Below are 21,020 nucleotides of genomic sequence, written 5' to 3'. Positions count from 1 at the left end.
GGTCCTCCATTTACAAACATAATTTACTCTCATGAGTAGATAATCTTGTTAAAATATTGTCAGGTTAATTGAAATTGATTTCTGTTTACTAAACATAGTGAATACTAATCAAATATTAGACACTGAGGTATTAGAGGTATTTAAACCTTTGACACATGCTGTTAGCACTTCATAGAAGGATTTCTCGTCTCAGAGATTAACATTGCTTTTCAGTCTTTTCTTTAAAATATATAAAGAGAAAAATGAAAGGAAATGGCTTGCATTATCTTTAGTAAATTTTGTCAGTTGGGGATATTTGGGAGAATTTGGGATTGGTTTGGGGGTGATTATTTATTTTCATTGCTATAAATGGCACATTTGCTTTTCCATCTGCTTAATTCCATTGCAGGTTTTCTATACTTTACTACTCATAGCATCATTGAGCTCCACATAATAGCTTTTATAGGAGACAGACATTACCAGGCAATTTGAAAAGCAGGTTGAAGATAAAGCCTGATAGCTCACATGCCCTGGCCTGGTTACTTGGCTCACTTCTGAAGCTTATTCCAAATGGGCTATACAGATCTCCTGTGGTATATGTATACCAGCTCTATGAAGCTTAAAGAAACATTTCCCCTAATACAAAAATAAACCCACCATAATCATTCGTTCTGGGGAAATTTTACAGTTGTTAGTTAACCTACTCCCTTATGCCCTGCAATATTCATTAGCAGATTTCCTTGTTTATGAGTGATATTATATGGAAATGGTTATGGGAAGCTAACAGATGTAACCACTGAAATAAATTAGAAGGAAAAGTTCTGGTTTTACAGATGGTTCTATCGAATATGCTGCCCCCACCCTTCCACTTTAACATTTAGTTTTCTTTCAACAGAAAACTTTTCTTTACCGACTATGGGAATGTGGCCAAAGTGGAGCGATGTGACATGGATGGGATGAACAGAACAAGGATAATTGATTCCAAGACAGAGCAGCCAGCTGCACTGGCACTAGACCTAGTCAACAAATGGGTTTACTGGGTAGATCTTTACTTGGACTATGTGGAAGTAGTGGACTATCAAGGAAAAAACAGACATACTATCATCCAAGGCAGACAAGTAAGTACAGTTTGGTTGGAAAATGCAGCTAAGGTAATAAAATGAATGATCTCATACTAGAAAGAAGACTGAAAATTGCAGTGTTGAAAATTTCTTATGAAGTCAAGCTGCAGTGGATCATAAAAATTGTGATGTGTTTGCTAAATGGAAGAATGTTCTTTTCGCAGTGCACTCCATAATACATGATGGGGGAGGACTTGCTCTCCCTCCTCCCCTCTATTAGAAAAAACAAAACAAAAAAAAACAAAAACCAGCACACAAAACAAAAAACAACAGAAATAAATCAAAAACAGCCAATGCAACCAGAAATCCCACACTAGTAAGAAAGAAAAGTATTAGAATACGACAGATGTTATAACCTACTTACTAAAAACTAATTTAAGTATTTCATTTGTAAAAACCTGAACTATCGATTGTCCTGTGTGGCACAATAGGACAATATAGCTAATAATGCAAATGCTGGCTCACAGAAGTCTTATTATTATTTTAATATGTTGGATTATACTTTGCCTTCTGAAGTGTTTAAATATTTACTTCCCAGAATAAAAATTTTGTGAAAGACACCAAGGTCAAATTTTTTCTCATTTGTGTTTTTTTTTCCTTTGCTGAATTACAAGGTTTTGGAAATAACATTCAGTTAACAATTGAAGAAGATCTCTAAGTGGAGCTGTCTTATTCACTAGAATGCTTTTGAAATTCAATTTTATCTCACTGATCTTACTAATTTCATGTGAAATTTTCATTCTATAGAACTGCAATAAGTGGCTTTCTTTGCTTTCTTCTATAATGCAAGGTACAAATACTATGTAATTTTCATGTCAAGTTACTTTTCCTTTATAATCAGCATTTAACAATGAAATATTTTCACTTCCTTGGAAGATAAACAAATGCACTAATCTGATCTGGGTGTCTAAAAAAAAGTGTACAATATTAGAAGTGATGCCACTTATTTTTCTCTCACCTTCGACTGCCCTCAAAATCTTGATTTCTTTCGCCATCTTTAGTTGTGACCTTAGAGCACCTAGTCTCTGAAATGATTATGATGTACCTTCTTTGGCATATATATAATTGAAATTTCACATCATGAAACAGGATGAAGAATTCAAATGATCTTCCCCATGGCTACTTTTAAAAGGCTTTTTTCTTTTTTAATGTCTGAAGTTTTTAATTATCCATTTTTTTCCCCATTTCTATTGCCTATGTTTTGCTGGTTCCCTAAACATGTTTAGTCTGCCACTAAGTATTCCAACGCAGATAAAATTTTGTAAGAATTTGTCCTGTAATCAGAATGGCCTGTATACCACACCTAGTTCCTCCCACCTCTGTTGGGGATTGTAAGCAGAGTAACACTTTAGGTACTTTATGGTAAATAAATCCTTCTGAATGCAAGCAGGGAGGCAGAGAGTAAAATTTGATCTTTATCGTATGAACACATTTTCTACCCTCATCAACTGCCACCTCTATAGTCATGCTTTCTCTCTTAGACTGTGGATTGGCAACTAAGTAGACAGCAGTGTGGGTATGCCATGACCGCACACTTCCAGATGGTTGGTCCCACACTTAGAGCAAAGCATGCATAAAATAATGGAAATTAGTGGAAGGCTTTAGCTTGTTTATAACTTTTATAGGAAAAACATATTGCCCAAATCAAAATTGAGTTATATATATATTTATAGTGAATATGATGTCAGTTATGCAGAAAATATTATTGATAAATACACACATTCCTTCCTATATGACACTTGGTTCAGTAGCTAAGTCATGTCCAAGTCTTGCGACCCCCTGAACTATAGCCCACCAGGCTCCTCTCTGTCCATGAGATTCTCCAGGCAAGAATACTGGAGTGGGTTGCCATTTCCTTCTCCAGGGGATCTTCCCCACCCAGGAATCAAATCTGGGTCTCCTGCATTGCAGGTAGATGATTTACCCGCTGAGCTATGAGGGAAGCCCTCCTATGACACTTACTGGGGACCTTATGACACTTACTGGGGACTAATACTAACATAAAAAGTGATTACTGAAGTTTTAACATAGAATGATTCTTTCCCTTAATTTCTAATCTTTCATTTGTTGCCTAGACATGAAGAATTGAAATATGTCCAAAAACAGTATGAAAAACCAGTCTTCTTTTAGTCAACATCTTACATGAGAGGATCAGAAATTATAATGAAGAGTCATTAGGAAGATAGCAAATCAAATGAACTAGCAAGATTTCCTAAGTACAAATATTTGTCATTTTGTTCTATAAATTTTTTAATAATAAATCATGGATAACTTCTCAAATTCTCTTAACTAAAAATCTATAATAAAAAGTGGACTAAAAATGCAATATAATGCCAAAGAATAGTGACAAGTGCTTTTTCATCAGAATCTCTACAGCAAATCAATTGACAGATCTACTATACCCTGGTCCAGAACCATTTTAAATTAAATATAATACAAGGAATTCCCAAAGGCCTTGCACCTAGCATGTGCCCTGTTGTATGAGAAAATCAGTATACTCATTCTTTCTTTGCTTCACTGGAAGTTTTCCATCAATTCAAGAAGTCTATTCCCTAAGACATCTGCCAAGCAGGAAAGTTATGCTGCTAACTATGAAGTGTCATGGAGAACAGTAAACACTGTTACTTTCATATCACAGAGTTTCATGTTCATTATAAATAGGCTTTAGAAAGAATGCAATTTCTGAGTAGAGAATGCTGACATATTATTTATAATTATTCTAAATATATGATTTCATTGTTTATTAATTTCCATGCTGGGAATAGTAGTGTAACCTGTATTTTTTAAAGGGGATTTTCAAAGGTGCTTTCTCATCAGTCCTTTCATAGGCAAAACCAGGATTTTATAGATTATGTATATCCATGATTATATACATAAGTGGTCCACAAAAATATCTCAAATTTTATGTAACAATGCATAAGCATATTATTGAATATGCTTGAAAGTTTGATTCTCACTGGCCTTTGGAAAGTAGCTACTGAAAATGTTTTCTTCCTGAAACATGGGGTTCTTAAGACAAGAATACTGAAGTGGTTTGCCATTCCCTTCTCCAGGGGACCACATTTTGTCAGAATTCTCCACAATGACCCTTTTCTTGGGTGGCCCTACAAAACATGGCTCATGGTTTCACTGAATTAAACAAGGCTGTGGTCCATGTGATCAGATTGGTTAGTTTTCTGTGATTGTGGTTTACATTCTGTGTGCCCTCTGATGGATAATATAAGAGGCTTATTGAAGCTTTCTGATGGGAGAGACTGACTGAGGGGAAAACTGGGTCTTATTCTGATAGGCAGGGCCATGCTGAGTAAATCTTTAATCCAATTTTCTGTTGATGAGCTGAAGAAGCTGAAGTTGAATGGTTCTGTGAAGACCTACAAGACCTTCAGGAAATAATACCCCCGAAAGATGTCCTTTTCATTATAGGGAACTGGGATGCAAAGTAGGAAGTGAAGAAATACCTGGAGTAACCAGCAAATTTGGTCTTGGAGTACAGAATGCAGTAAGGCAAGGGCTAATAAGAGTTTTGAAAAGATAATACCCTGGTCATAGCAAACACGCTTTTCCAACAACACAAGAGAAGCTGATACACATGGACATCACCAGATGTCAACCAAAATCAGACTGATTATATTTTCTGCAGCCAAAGATGGAGAAGCTCTATACAGTCAGCAAAAACCAGACCAGGAGTTGACTGTGGCTCAGATCATGAACTCCTTATTGCCAAATTCAGACTTAAAATGAAGAAAGTAGTGAAAACCAATAGACCATTCAGGTATGACCTAAATAAAATCCTTTACAATTATGCAGTAAAATTGGCAAATAGATTTAAGGTATTCAATCTGATAGATAGAGTGCCTGAAGAACTGTGGACAGAGGTTCATGACATTGTACAGGAGGCAGTGATCAAGACCATCCCCAAGAAAAATAAATGCAAAAAGGAAAAATGGTTGTCAGAGGAGGTCTTACAAACAGCAGTGAAAAGAAGAGAAGTGAAAGGCAAAGGAGAAAAAAAAAAGATAAACCTATTTGAATGAGAGTTCTAAAAAATAGCAAAGAGAGATAAGAAAGCCTTCCTCAGTGATCAATGCAAAGAAATAGAGAAAAACAATAGAATAAGAAAGACTAGAGATCTCTTCAAGAAAATTAAAAATACCAAGGGAACATTTCATGCAAAGATAGGCACAATAAAGGACAGAAATGGCATGGACCCAACAGAAGCAGAAGATATTAAGAGGTGGCAAGAATACACAGAAGAACTGTACAAAAAAGATCTTCATGACCAGGATAATCACGATAGTGTGATCAATCACCTAGAGCCAGACATCCTGGAATGCAAAGTCAAGTGGGCCTTAGGAAGCATCACTATGAACAAAGCTGGTAGGGGTGATGGAATTCTAGTTGAGCTATTTCAAATCCTGAAAGATGATGCTGTGAAAGTGCTGCACTCAATATGCCATCAAATGTGTAAAACTCAGCAGTGGCCACAGGACTGGAGAAGGTTAGTTTTCATTCCAATCCCAAAGAAAGGCAATGCCAAGGAATGCTCAAACTGCTACACAATGGCACTCATCTCACATGTTCAAAATCCTCCAAGCCAGGGTTCCACAGTATGTGAACCATGAACTTCCAGCTGTTCAATTGGTTTTAGGAAAGGCAGAGGAACCAGAGATGAAATTTCCAACATTTGTTGGATCATCAAAAAAGCAAGAGAGTTCCAGAAAAACATCCATTTCTACTTTATTGACTATGTCAAAGCCTTTGCCCATGTGGATCACAACAGACTGTGGAAAATTCTTCAAGAGTTGGAAATACCAGACCACATGACCTGCCTCCTGAGAAATATGTATGCAGGTCAGGAAGCAACAGTTTTTACTGGACATGGAACACAGACTGGTTCCAAATCAGGAAAGGAGTATGTCAAGACTGTATATTGTTACCCTGCTTATTTAACTTATATGCAGAGTCCATCATGAGAAATGCCAGACTGGATGAAGCACAAGCTGGAATCAAGATTTTCGGGAGAAATATCAATAACCTCAGATATGCAGATAACACCATGCTTATGGCAGAAAGTGAAGAAGAACTAAAGAGCCTCTTGAAGAAGGTGAAAGACGAGAGTGAAAAGTTGGCTTCAAACTCATTCAGAAAACTAAGCTCATGGCATCTGGTCCCATCATTTCATGGCAAATAGATGGGGAAACAATGGAATCAGTGAGAGACTTTATTTTTAGGGCTTCAAAATCATTACAGATGGTGACTGCAGCCATAAAATTAAAAGATGCTTGCTCCTTGGAAGAAAAGCTATGACCAACTTAGACATCATATTAAAAAGCAGAGATGTCACTTTGCCAAAAAGGCCCATCTAGTCAAAGCTATGGTTTTTCCAGGAGTCATGTATGGATGTGAGAGTTGGACTATAAAGAAAGCTGAGCACCAAAGAATTAATGCTTTTGAACTGTGGTGTTGGAGAAGACTCTTGAGAGTCCCTTGGACTGTGAGAATATCTAACCAGTCCATCCTAAAGGAAATCAGTCCTGAACGTTCATTGGAAGGACTGATGCTGAAACTCCAATACTTTCACCATCTGATGTGAAGAACTGAGTTGTTTGAAGAGACCCTGATGTTAGGAAAGATTCAGGGCTGGAGGAGAAGGGAATGACATGAGATGGTTGGATGGCATCACCAGCTCTATGGACATGAGTTTGAGTAAGCTCCAGGAGTTGCTGATGGACAGAGAAGCCTGATGTGCTGCAGTCCATGGGATTTCAAAGGACTGAGCAACTGAACTGCACTGAATGAAACATGAATACAATTCTCCCCGTACATTTGAAACTGCTTTATCTACTACTGCATAATGTATTATTTTCATAGAAAAAATTTATATTACTGAAATGTTGAATTCTTTGAGAGAAAATGAATGATAATATGCTCATGACTCTCCTATTATGGGGGTTTTCCACAGTAGTAAAAGCAATTGTTATTTTTTTTCTTTCAAGTTGAAAGCAACATAATTAAAAAATCACAGTTATTTTTGCATCCTTTTATAGGTCAAACATCTGTATGGTATAACTGTGTTTGAAGACTACTTATATGCAACTGATTCTGATAACTTCAACATCATAAGGATAAACCGATTTAATGGTAGTGATATTCATTCTTTAATTAAAATGGAAAATGCTAGAGCAATCAGAATCTATCAAAAAAGAACTCAACCAACAGGTAAGATTCCAAGACTTCTTCATAGCCTTCATAATGGTGAACTGAATGGGGATATGACTCATGCCTTTGTGTGGTGTCAAAATGGGTGAGCCATAAATTCTCTGTTTTGATAGCAAAAATGTACATGTCTGCATGATAAAATATAATAGAGCTCCCTTCCAAAGTCTAAATGACAAATTGTTCAGTTCCTAGTGGATCATTTCTACAGCCATATAATTGAAATGATGGCTAGGTTTAAATTCAGGAAGGAACTTTCACTCTTGATGTATGTACACAGAAAACTCAGATGCTGAGATGCTAGAGATTTTTTTTTTTTTTGTATATCATTCTGGAAGACAAACTTCAAGTCAGGTGACTTTCTTGCAGTATCTGTCTATTTTTTATTGCAGTAACTTGGGGGGTATCTCTTGACTTAACTTCCCAACCATTTATTAACACATGTTAATTGAAAAAAATTTTTACCAAGAAGGCTGCAACATTGCTAAGTATCCCTGAAAAATTATTTTGCATTGTAGGTTAATGATGCTTGTTCAATACAATGTAGGCTCAATTATATAGAGAATAATGTAACATACAAAACTACCACCCAAATTTTCATTATCTTTTTGTGCTTCAAATTAAAACTAATTTAGAATTATTTATCTATTAATATAAATTCAGTTTAGACAAAGTATTGTTAAACATATGTTTATAGGAAATTCAGACTTGGGATTCTGTAGATAACCTTTTCAAAGGTTTAAATTTGGTCTTATTAATTTACCAATTATTTTTTGATCATTTATTAATACTATGTGCCACAAACTATTCTACATACATTGAGAATATAGCTGAGTAAAACATACTAAAACATTATTTCCCTTATAAGATTTGCATTGTTGTAAAAAATATATCATGTTTTTCTTTTAAAGTAAGTAAATTATTATATTAAAAGATAATAAGTGCTATGGAGAGAGAAAGTAGATGAGTGTCATGAATAAGATTAGTTTACAATTTTATATTTAATGATCATAGGAAATCTCATTGAAAGATAAAATTGCATGAAGACTTGGAGTAATTAAAGGAGAGAGACAGGTAGAAAAATCAGTCAGCTCAGCTGTGTCAAACTTTTTGTGACCCCATGGGTTGCAGTACCCCAGGCTTCCCTGTCCATCACCAATTCCCGGAGCTTGCTTAAATTCACGTCCATCCAGTTGGTGATGCCATCCAACCATCTTATCCTCTGTGGTCCCCTTCTCCTCCTGCTGTCAATCTTTCCCAGCATCGGGTCTTTTCCAGAGAGTCAGTTCTTCACATCAGGTGGCCAAAGTATTGGAGCTTCAATGAAGAAGAGCATGCTTGGATAGTGGATAGTTCAGTGAGCAGTAAGGAGACCCATATGTCTGAAGCAGAGCAAACACAAGGAAGAGAAGCAGGCAATTAAGTTGGAAAAATGAGGAACAGTAACTAGTAGGGCCCCACAGACAGTTATAAAAAAGTTTGCTTATACTTTGCATGACATGGATAGTCCTTAGGAAGCCTTACATAGAGGAGTCTCAAAACCTGACTTACTTTTTAAAGAAACCAGTAGGATTGCTATGTTGACAGTAGGCTATGGGGAACAAAGATGGAAGGTTAGAGATGACGGTGGATTGGACTAAGATGGTAGCAATGAAGGTGGTGAAAAGTAGACTGAGGATATATTTGAAAGTATAACCAACAGGATTCCTGATGAATTTGATACGAGTTGCACATTTAAAAGAGAAACAAAGGTGATGACAATGTGTTGGGCTGAGTAATTGGAATAACCAAGTTATTTTTGAGATTTAGGAAAACTAAGTTTGGAGCAAATTGGGTGCAAATAAGATATATATATATATATATATATATTCACATATTATTTTGAATGCCTATCATAAATTCAGGAGGAGATATCAAGAAGCTATTTGAATATACAAGACTGGATATCAGGGGAAAATCCTAGCTAGACATAGCAATTGAGCATCATTGGCATATAGATGACATTTTTTTTCCTTTTAAAAGAAAGTAAAATGGATGTGATCACCAAGGAAGTAACTATAGATTGGCCATTGGATTCAATAGTCAACAGTGTGAAGCTCGTAGGGATCTGACAAGTGCAATTTTGTGGTGAGGAGAATGTCTGGTTAGAATGGATCTGAGAAAGGAAAGAAATAAATTGTACAAAATGAGCATGGATAACTTTGAAAAGTATTGATATTAGATGAAGCAGGGAAATGGGGAGCTGATTGAAGGATTGCTTGGAGAATTAAGATTAAAAGTAGTATTTTCCCTCCGAGATGCAGAAGCAATGGCAGATTTATATGCTGATGGGCATGATCCAAAGGACAGAGAAAAAGTAGTGAAGAAAGTTAAAATGCAGACTTGCTAATTAACAAAAATTGTTCTCTAGTGTAGAAATGGGGTGAGATTGGAAAGTAAAAGCAATCAACTCAGTTCAGTCACTCAGTCGTGTCTGACTCTTTGTGACCCCATGAATCGCAGCAGGCCAGGCCTCCCTGTCCATCACCAACTCCCCAAGTTCACTCAGACTCACATCCATCAAGTCCGTGATGCCATCCAGCCAACTCATCCTTGATCATCCCCATCTCCTCCTGCCCTTAATCCCTCCCAGCATCAGAGTCTTTTCCAATGAGTCAACTCTTCGCATGAGGTGACCAAAGTACTGGAGTTTCAGCTTTAGCATCATTCCTTCCAAAGAAATCCCAGCGCTGATCTCCTTCAGAATGGACTGGCTGGATCTCCTTGCAGTCCAAGGGACTCTCAAGAGTCTTCTCCAACACCACACTTCAAAAGCATCAATTCTTCGGTGCTCAGCCTTCTTCACAGTCCAACTCTCACATCCATACATGACCACAGGAAAAACCATAGACTTGACTAGATGGACCTTAGTCGGCAAAGTAATGTCTCTGCTTTTGAATATGCTATCTAGGTTGGTCATAACTTTTCTTCCAAGGAGTAAGCGTCTTTTAATTTCATGGCTGCAGTCACCATCTGCAGTGAATGCTTTTGGGCAAAATAGATATTTAAACTACACTTCAGCTATCTTTTCATTTAGAGAATGTGGAACATAAAAAGCATAGCATAGTTTTCAAAAACACATAAGTTTTAATATTAGAAGAAAATTATCATATTATTCATCACAATTCCAAGTGGTGATTAAAAAGAAATGTACTTATAATCATATAAAAATCTTACTGATTTTATTCCTTTTCTCTTTGACCTGTTTCTTTTTCTTATCTTCTCCACCTAGTGCTTTTCCTATTTTTTTGTTTTGTTTTTCTCTAATTTCTACACCCATGAAATATTCTACTATTCCATAATACCTACATGCAAACTCAACCTTCTCCTTTAACAGTTACTATGCACACACACACACACACACAATTCATGTGTGGGAGGGTTCTCCAAATGACAATGAATACAAAATTGAAAAAAAAATTCAGCACTTCTCAATAAAGGTTATCGCTGAATTACATTTATTCTAGTTTAGTGTGCTTGTGTGCTTAGTCATTCAGTTGTGTCCAACTCTTTGCAATCCCATGAACTGTAGCCCACCAGGCTCCTCTGTCCATGGGATTTTGCAGGCAAGAATACTGAAGTGAGTTTCCATAATAAACTGTGGAAATTTTTTAAAGAGATGGGAATATCAGACCATCTGACCTGCCCCCTGAGAAGTCTGTATGTAGGTCAAGAAGTAACAGAACCAGAAAGAGTACATCAAGACTGTGTATTGTCACCCTGCTTATTTAACTTCTATGTAAAGTACATCATACGAAATGCAGGACTGGATGAAACACAAGCTGGAATCAAGATTGCTGGGAGAAATATCGATAACCTCAAATACTCAGATGACACCACCCTTACAGCAGAAAGTGAAGAGGAACTGAAGAGCCTCTTGAAAGTGAAAGAGGAGAGTGAAAAAGTTGGCTTAAAACTCAACATTAAAAAGACCAAGATCATGGCATCTGGTCCCATCACTTAGTGGCAAATAAATGGGAAAACAATAGAAACAGTGAGAGACTTTTTTTTTTTTTTTTGCACTTCAAAATCATGGCAGATGGTTACAGCAGCTGTGAAATTAAAAGATACTTGCTCCTTGGAAGAAAAGTTATGACAAATATAGACAGCATATTAAAAAGCAGAGACATTACTTTGCTGATAAGGGTCCATCTAGTCAAAGCTATGGTTTTTCCAGTAGTCATGTATGGATGTGAGAGTTGGACCACAAGGAAAGCTGAGCATTGAAAATTTAATTCTTTTGCACTGTTTGTTGGAGAAGACACTTGAGAGTCTTGGACTGCAAGCAGATCAAACCAGTCAATCCTAAAGGAAATCAGTCCTGAATATTCATTGGAAGGAATGATGCTAATGCTGAAATTCTAATACTTGGCCACCTGATGCTAAGAACTGACTCATTTGAAAAGACCCTAATACTGGGAAAGATTGAAGGCAGGAGGAGAAGGGGACCACAGAGGATAAGATGGTTGGATGGCATCACCGACTCAATGAACATGTGTTTGAGCAAGCTCCAGGAGTTGCTGATGGACAGTGAAGCCTGGTGTGCTATAGTACATGGGCTTGCAAAGAGTCAGACACTTTGTGGTGTCAGTAAGTCAGTCACTAAGTCTAATAGTAGATTATTTCAGAAGAAATCCTTTTCTGCTTTAACTACAAACCTGGGATATTTTAGCAGTATATTTTTGTGTTTGTCACAGAAATTTTTTTTTTTTAAGTGTGATAAACATGTACCAAAAAATCATGTTACTTTTATTTGGTTTGCATGTTCACAGGTTAGATTAATATAAAAGCATTTTACCTCTTACAATTTTTTTTAAAGGTAGCCTTAGGAGTATTTGGGCAAATCCCTACCTTCCATGGGGTTTAAACTCTTTTCCAATTGATTATGATATGATATAGTTGAGTAGATAGATTTTTTTTTCTAGAATTCCCTCTTCTGTGCTGTCAAAGTTTCAACATACTGATGCATGTAATTATATCTCCTTTGGAGAATTTCAAGCATGCTGTTTTTCATTTGTTGTAGTCAGAAGCCATGCGTGTGAAGTGGATCCATATGGAATGCCAGGGGGATGTTCACACATCTGTCTGCTCAGCAGCAGTTACAAAACACGGACCTGTCGCTGCAGGACTGGCTTCAACTTGGGAAGTGATGGCAGATCATGCAAAAGTATGTTATTGAAAATCAAACATTTGCCAGCAGCTAATGCTTCAGAGTAGGATTCTTAGTATTAATTAGGAGCATCAACGTCAGCTAAATGTGAGCTATCACCAGGTCAAATTCGCTGTGAAATGTATACCAGCCAATTTTCTCAAAATCAATATTTAGGTTTATTTTTTTCTTTTGTATGTGCATGGTAATGTGAATTAGAAAGCTAATTGGACTGTAGAGTCACTAAATTTATGGATCTTTGGGAAACATACTTTAGGGAAGATTTTTAGGAAATCCTTTCCTTAATCACCTAAAAAATGCTTGTGATCTAATGAGCCTCAGTCATTGGTTGGTCAGATTTTCTCTTTTCTGAACCAAGATGCTGCTTCTAATAATAGGTGTGTTGTTTAGTCCAATAGAAATCCACATAAAGTAATACTTCACCTTACCAGCATTGGGGGGTGAATTTTATTTTATTAGTTCATTTTCCATGTAACCAGAGCTATACTAATTAAATATCACTCTTTTAATAATTTTGTTGAAAAGCTTTCTAGTAGGTAGACCTTTGTTTTATTTCTCATATATGCCAAAAATTTCATTGTTCTTAATTGTTCATAATCAGATATAGTATTAATGTTCCTCATAGAGATGGTATCCATGTCGAGACTATCAGTCTGTTTCCCAAATACCATAATTTTTAAGGTTATGATGTCTGCTTTTTACAGTATATATTTAATTGTTCTTAAGTTTTGTTAAGTTTAAATTTTACACAAGTATAATTAAGGTCTTCATAATCAGATATAATAATATCCCTCATAGAAATGCTATCCATGTTGAGATTAACAGTCTTTAAATGTTTCCCCAAAACCATACTTTTTAATATTTATCTCTTTCATCATGACCTTTTTTTTCTTTCTGTGCTCTCTTTCTGTGGTCACTGTTCTTCCATCTCTTTTACCTTTTTGCCATTGACTTGATAAAGATGGTGAGATGAGACCTCTAAATTTATTTTAATTTTAAATCTAAGTGGTTAGAATTCATAGCATAAGTACTTTTAAATTAAGAACTCAAAAGGCTTAACTGTGATAAAATATATGCATTTTTGTACTGTTTTAAATTTTCTAACTTTGTAGCAAATGCTAGGAATATTATAGAGACACCAACTCTGATGTTCAAAAAGTCTTCTAGATAATTGAGGACACTGTGTCAGAAGCCTCAGGATAGGAGATGTATGTGTGTGTGTGTGTGTGTGTGTGTGTGTGTGTGTGTGTGTGTGTAACCAGACTTTAAGGCATTCTGGTTACCACTTGGAAAGTGATGGCATGTCATACAAAAATATAAACATGCACACTTCAGTTCAGTTCAGTTCAGTTCAGTCGCTCAGTCATGTCCGACTCTTTGCGACCCCATGAATTGCAGCACGCCAGGGCTCCCTGTCTATCACCAACTCCCGGAGTTCACTCAGACTCGCGTCCATTGAGTCAGAGATGCCGTCCAGCCATCTCATCCTCTGTCGTCCCTTTCTCTATGTGCACGTGTAGGTGTGAATATACATGTTTGTTATACGGGCAAACCAAACAAAAAGACCCTCTTCCTTTCCTCTTGACATACACAAAAGAAAAAGAGGGATGTGGAAAATTTGTTTCTCCACCACTGCTACTGCTGCTAAGTCGCTTCAGTTGTGTCCATCTCTGTGCGACCCCATAGACGGCAGCCCACCAGGGTCCCCCGTCCCTGGGATTCTCCAGGCAAGAACACTGGGGTGGGTTGCCATTTCCTTCTCCAATGCATGAAGGTGAAAAGTGAAAGTGAAGTCGCTCAGTCATGTCCGACTCTTAGCGACGCCATGGACTGCAGCCCACCAGGCTCCTCCATCCATGGGATTTTCCAGGCAAGAGTACTGGAGTGGGGTGCCATTGCCTTCTCCGACCACTAGGTGTATGTATATCAGCAGAAGCAGCAAAAGGCGGTTTCATTTCCACATTCCAAACTCAAGCTAGTACACCCTGAGTACTAACCCAACTTTACATGCATACGTGCTTGGAGGGAAAATTTAAGAGCAGAGCTTCATAAGCTTCAGTTGTCTCTAACAGAGTGATCAGTCAGAGTACCTGCGTGCGTGTTAAGCCGCTTCAGTCAGGCTCGACTCTGTGACTCTGGACTGTAAAGCTCTCCCGGCTCCTCTGTCCATGGGATTTTCCAGGCAAGAATACTGCCATTTCCTCCTTCAAGGGATCTTTCCAACTCAGGAATCCAACAGCATCCTTATGTCTCCTGAATTGGCAGGTACATTCTTTATCACTAGTGCTCCTGGGAAGCCCTCAATCAAGGTAAATTAAATTAACATTTAAATTAACAGAAACAATACCTATTTTAAGCAGAAAGGATCAAACACAAATAGATAGGTACTTAAAAAGTCATTGAGGTGCCTGAAGCAGCAGCATCTAGACTGACTCAGGAATTTTCCTTTCATAGCCATCACAGATTAGCCTGGTTTAAGCTGAAACACCTACCCTACCGTCAGAAGCTAGGGTATCAGGAGGCCACAAATGGCAATGATAACTTCAAAAACACAATTTTAGCTGAGTTCTACTGATTAAGAAGTTTGCAACATAACTATTAGCTTCAGAAATTAAATATACTGGCAAACAAAACAAAGCACAATCAAAAGATGCCTTTTTCCTTGCCGCTTGATATACACAATAGAAGATTAATGTGGAAAAATTCAGTTTACCCATTAGATGAATACCAGCAGAAGCAGCCAAAGATGGTCTCATTTTCATATTCCAAACTCGAGTTAGTATATCTTGTACTAACTTAACTTTGATTTAGGTACTTAAATAAAAATCAGAGCCATGGCTATATTAGTGTCTGTGGAGTGTAATTTTTAGTTTTCAATTGTCTATAATAGAAGAAAACACATTAGAAGAAAGTTAAGGTACCCAATGATTGAAAAAAAAAACTGAATAAAACAATGGGAAAACTTACCATTCTTGTTTAAAATATGCATGCACACGTACACATGTATTAAACTGATGAGGTCTACCGATTACTAATTAAAGCATCAATTAAAAATAAATATAGGTTAGAAGAAATAAATGTTAGCAAAAATGAGTATTGAGAAACCAGTTTTCTTATGCATTACTAATAGAACTGAAAAATCTATATATAATATACTATATTATATATTATAAATTGATATCACTTTTGGAAAGATGTTTGATAATACATACAAAAGACACAAAACTGATAACATCCTTTAGCATCTACTTTTGACTAAAGAAATCCACTGTAAATGCATGTATGATAACAAAACCCCAGAAACCATCTAAATATCCTACAATAGGTAAGGAGCTGACTATATTATATTGCCTCACTAACAATATACTGCCATTGATACTGCCTCTAACATGATACTGCCACTGAAAAGAATGTTTTGAAGATCTTTTAATAACAGAAAAAAATATTGTTAAATTTTTTTAAGTGCTAAAATGTATAGTTAAGATCCGGTTTAAAAAATAAAGTATGTATATGATGTTGGTAGGAAATGAACAGGAATGTTAATTTTCAGATGAATTTACTTTTTAATAGTGTACAATGATATTGTTTTTAAAAAATAAAAAGTAGGTAAACACTGAGTGGTTGTAAGAGTAATGAGGAAGAAGAGGGCTGTTAATATTATTCAACCAGTAATTCCAGTTTTGGAAATATATCCTAAGGGATCATCTAAGAAAATACATAAAATATCAGGTTGAAAAAATGCATATCTAAGTGTTATTATAAGAGGAAGATAAAATCAACTGAGGAATAATTTGACAAATTATCATATATTAGACTGACTATACTTAAGAAATGTTAAGACTTAAAATAATGGATCAACATAGGATATATTTTAATGCTAAGATTTAGTAATAAAAACAGAATGCAAAAGTATCCTCTTCTTACTAATGTACATTAGGAAAATAGCTAGATAAATTTAAAATAGTCACACGGAGGCATATAATATATCCATGAAAATGAATGAATAAGAACTATAACAAGCAGAAATGAATATCAAGTATACAATAAGAATAAAATCAACTCATAGCACACATGCAGTTCAAACATGCAAAAGTCAAGCAATCTACTGTTGAGAAATACAAACAACGTATGTGCCAAAACTTCTAAAAATTATATAATAAACACAATAACCATATTATTGTATATTACCAGAGAAATTGGTTGTTTCTGGGATGGAAGGGAATAGATTTGGGACATGTATATGCATTCTAACATCCTGGAGATATTCTTAAGATCTGTGCTAGGTACATGAGATATGTTTTATTTTTATTCTTTAAATATTACAATTATATATTACTATATATTTAATATGGGCTTCCCTGGTGGCTCTGATGGTAAAGAATCCACCTATAGTGTGCAAGACCTGGGTTCGATCCCTGGGTTGGGAAGATCCCTGGAGGAGGGCATGGCAGCCCACTCCATTTTTCTTGCCTGAATAATCCCCATGGACAGAGGAGCCTGGTGGGCTACAGTCCATGGGGTCGCAAAGAGTCAGACATGACTGAGCAACTAAGCACAGCACTATATTCATTTACACTAATTTTGAAAGAAAATAAGAGACAATATATAAAATGATAATAGAGTTTACATGGAAGGTGTGTTTATGAGTAATTACTTTGTTTTTTTTCCTCCAAATTTTAATAATGTAGTTAAGTTAATAGGAATCACATTTATGATATATTTATCCAAATATAATAGTCTTATGTATCCTCAGTTTTAATGAAACTTGCTATGTTTTCCTTTCTGTATGAAATTTTCCCTTCAAATTATATAACTAAACTAAGTATAATGTGCCCTAGCAATAGGAGAGCCTTGTGTGTAGTTTCATATAAACGTCAAAATAAGTTCATTCATTCTCTAGAAAAAACTTCCTTGATCCTGGCATTTTAACCCAGGACGCAGATTTTGTTTTCTTTAGTTTTTGATAAAGGCTGTGTTGTATGTCAGTTTACTGGCAGACAGCATTAACCTCTAAAGTTCTAATTAAGATATGGAAGAGAAAGTGATGCTGTAACTGGCATTTGATTTCATTTCTTAAAGAAATAAACCACATGTTCAAACAAACTAATATATTCGGTGCAAGTTATGTGATAGTGTGTGATTATTTTTGCTTCCCTTGTCAGTCTACAATGCAAATTCTGAGTAGGGGGCATGTTTTAAATATTCTGAAGTTTTCAGCATTGTCAAAAATAATGAATGCTACAGTTAGTATCTACAGATGTGTTAGATAGGTTGTAATGAGTTGTAAAATTAAATGTGCTGGATGTTTCCATAAATGTCCATTTTACAGTTACAAGTTATCAATTGTTTATCATGTTTTTGCTATATAGACAGTTACAGACAAAAGAATAATTAACTTAATATAACCTATTCATGGAAGTACTTTCTGTTTGAATTAAAGTAGTACAATTAGCTGGCTGGCCTTCTTACGTCAAGATACATTTGGCATATTTTAGGGTTTAAGTTTTGGTATTGAATTTAAAAAACACTAATTATGCCAGTTAATTAAACAGTGGCATTATGCATTTTAAAGAAGATTAGGCAGCATCAGTGTTTATGTTTGTAATCTTTCTTCTGCAGGACCAAAGAATGAATTGTTCCTCTTTTATGGGAAAGGACGCCCAGGAATTGTTAGAGGAATGGACTTGAATACCAAAATAGCTGATGAATACATGATCCCCATAGAGAATCTGGTAAACCCACGTGCTTTAGATTTTCATGCAGAAACCAGTTATATCTACTTTGCTGACACCACCAGTTTCCTAATTGGCCGGCAGAAAATAGATGGCACAGAGCGAGAAACCATCCTGAAAGATGGTAAGTGACAATGCGTAACACAGATTTCAGACTGCCCACAGACAAAGCATTTTAAATGGATAATCTAATGTCTGTCAACCCAGACAGACATTTAAGGTTTGGGTTAAATTTAAGAAGAACCCAAGTGACTGTTGATTTAAAAATATTTGTTAATTTCATTTTCTTTAGTACTAATATTTCTAATGCTTTTTCCACATATCAGCTTATTAAAACTTTCATTGTAAAATAGAATTGCAATTGTCCTCTATGCTTTAAATATTATGGGAATTAAATTGAGCACTGTATCCACCTTCATGGGAAATGTAGATTTACACTTTTATGTTTACAATGCTATACAGTAGAACATAAGATTTAACAGGACATCAGAGACTCTTTAATATTTGATTCTTACTAGGATATTGGTCATGTTGCTCAAAGTGCATTAAAAATATCAATGTCCCCATTGTCATCACAATTCTTGCATATTGTTTTTTATTTTATAAGACATTGCATATTGAGTTCTTTAGAGTTACTCTTGAAATGTCCAATTATCTGCAGAGAAATTTTTATATCTATTTATATTATAAATACATATGTTATTGCATATATATAAGTATATGTGCATATACTTTATCAAAATCAGTGAGTTTCATAAATTGCTTGGCTTAGAACAACCAACCAATTAACAAAATTATATAACTTTTATATGAGCAGAAAACATCTGTAATAATGAGGCACACTATATCTTTGACAGCTAGTTACCTTTAGGCATGTTGCTAATGATTCTGGACCTGTTTCCTCACATATACAGTTTGCTTACTTCTCAAATATTTAAAAACTGCTTAATTTAAGGACATTAATCATATGCTTATTATATGAAGGACACTGTACTAGCTATCCGAGGAGATAAAACAAATGTTAAGAAATGGCTACTGTCTTCAAGGAGTTCATAATCTACCTTTGGAGATAATATAAGCATCTCCAAAATATAAAGACTTTGTAGCATTTAATTTAACAAGTTCAGAGCAGGCCCAAAGAGATGCATGATTAATGGAGAATGTCTTTAATACACAGGAAGTAAGAGATATCTTTTTTTTCAAGAATTTTTTTTTAAACGTATGTATTTTTTAAAAAATTTGGCTGCATTTGGCCTTAGTTGTGGCACATGGAATCTTTATTGAACATATGAGATCTTTCACTGCGGTGCACACAGGACTCTCCAGTTGTGGCACAGAGGCATGCAGACTCAGTAGTTGCTTCCCGACATGTGGGATCATAGTCGTTCACCAGGAATCAAACTTGCATCCCCCGAATTGCAAGGCTCATTCTTAACCACCGGACCATGGGAGAAATCCCAGAGTTGTCTTTACGTGGGGATTCTCCGAGAACTTCTTTTGAAGAAAGTGGTATTTGATCTAGAGCTTAAAGGAAGAATATCAAAGGGGAGTGGAGGATACTTTAGCATCAGGAATTCCATGAGAAAACAAAACAAAACACCAAAAGACATAAGAAAGAGGATGAGAAGAACATTAAATAGGTCACTAGTATAGTTTTAATTTACAAGTAATGATGACAGAGCAGCTGTGGATCCCAAAAGGTGGTGATATCAGAAGCCTTAAAGGTGAGGTGAAAGGGTTTGGATAGAATCCTGAAGGAGTAAGAGGAAATAATTTTTAGCCAAGGAATAATGTGAATGAAAGATATTTTGGAGAATCAGTGTGGTAGTGGAGTAGAGTGAATCAGATAGTGGAAGAGAAAAGTAGAGAAAAAGTAGAGAAATAGACTAAAATTATTCATAGCATGAGTGGTAATGAATGGTGGTGTCTCCTGTCTTATAGAGGAATTGGGGGCAGCCTAAGAAGATGATTCATTCACTGCATGTTCACTTTAACCCAAACCTTTAATGATAAAAGCTATACCTTCTGCAAGTGACAAATGAAGTCCTAAAATGAAGAATATCCTTGTTTTTGTCTTTGTTATTGTTTACTGATTAAGGCAATATAAATTTACCAAGACTTAAACACCAAGGAGTGTCTAATTAGAGTCAAGATTTTTACTCTAAATTGAACGAGGCAGAGGCTGTCTGCCTACTTTTCTCTGAAATGCAATAACAGACAATAGGAACCTGACAATTTTAGAAGGACAATGAACTTACATATTTGAAGTACATGCATTTGGATTGCTCTCACTTTGACCTAGACATTTTTATGAGGGACTGAAATGTAATATAGAGGATTCTTGGTTTCTTTTCAAAAAGTGTCAGTTCCTGTGCTATGAATGAATGTTCCAGCTAACAGCTCTAACTTTGATAACCATATCTTCTCAGTGACATTGGAGTTTTGTATATTCTACCATAGCAACAGAGGTCAATTCAAGTAGCTGTTTGACTGCCAGGCATGTTCTGTACAGTGGTGCATTGGCAGCAGAAAGGTTATAAAAACATTTTGTTGATTGTCATACCTGAATATATATTTAGCATCTTAATAATCCTAGAGAAGGTATAGCTTAATATAATTTTTGTTAGTTTATATTATTTCCTATCAGTAAGGAGAATAATAATAGACATTATGCTACAAGATTAGTATGTCAGAACAGAACTTACATTTGGCAAATGACAACTTGTGATTCTTGGGATCAGAAAAGTTAAGTTCTGTATGTGT

At 35.7% G+C, this 21,020-nt stretch overlaps 1 protein-coding gene across 1 annotated transcript in view; it reads left to right on the top strand.

Annotated features, from left to right (window-relative positions):
• LRP1B (LDL receptor related protein 1B) overlaps positions 1–21,020 on the top strand; it is a 2,198,408-nt gene that overhangs the window by 1,201,442 nt on the left and 975,946 nt on the right. Inside the window, 4 exon segments of the mRNA XM_018062463.1 lie at positions 875–1,097; positions 7,148–7,319; positions 12,379–12,522; positions 18,145–18,381. Coding sequence (XP_017917952.1) covers positions 875–1,097; positions 7,148–7,319; positions 12,379–12,522; positions 18,145–18,381 — 776 coding nt within the window.

Source organism: Capra hircus, chromosome 2 (assembly GCF_001704415.2).
Source record: "Capra hircus breed San Clemente chromosome 2, ASM170441v1, whole genome shotgun sequence".
NCBI classification, from domain to species: Eukaryota; Metazoa; Chordata; class Mammalia; order Artiodactyla; family Bovidae; genus Capra; species Capra hircus.
Note: the sequence above shows the minus strand (reverse complement) of the source record. Positions and strands in the feature narration are given on the sequence as shown.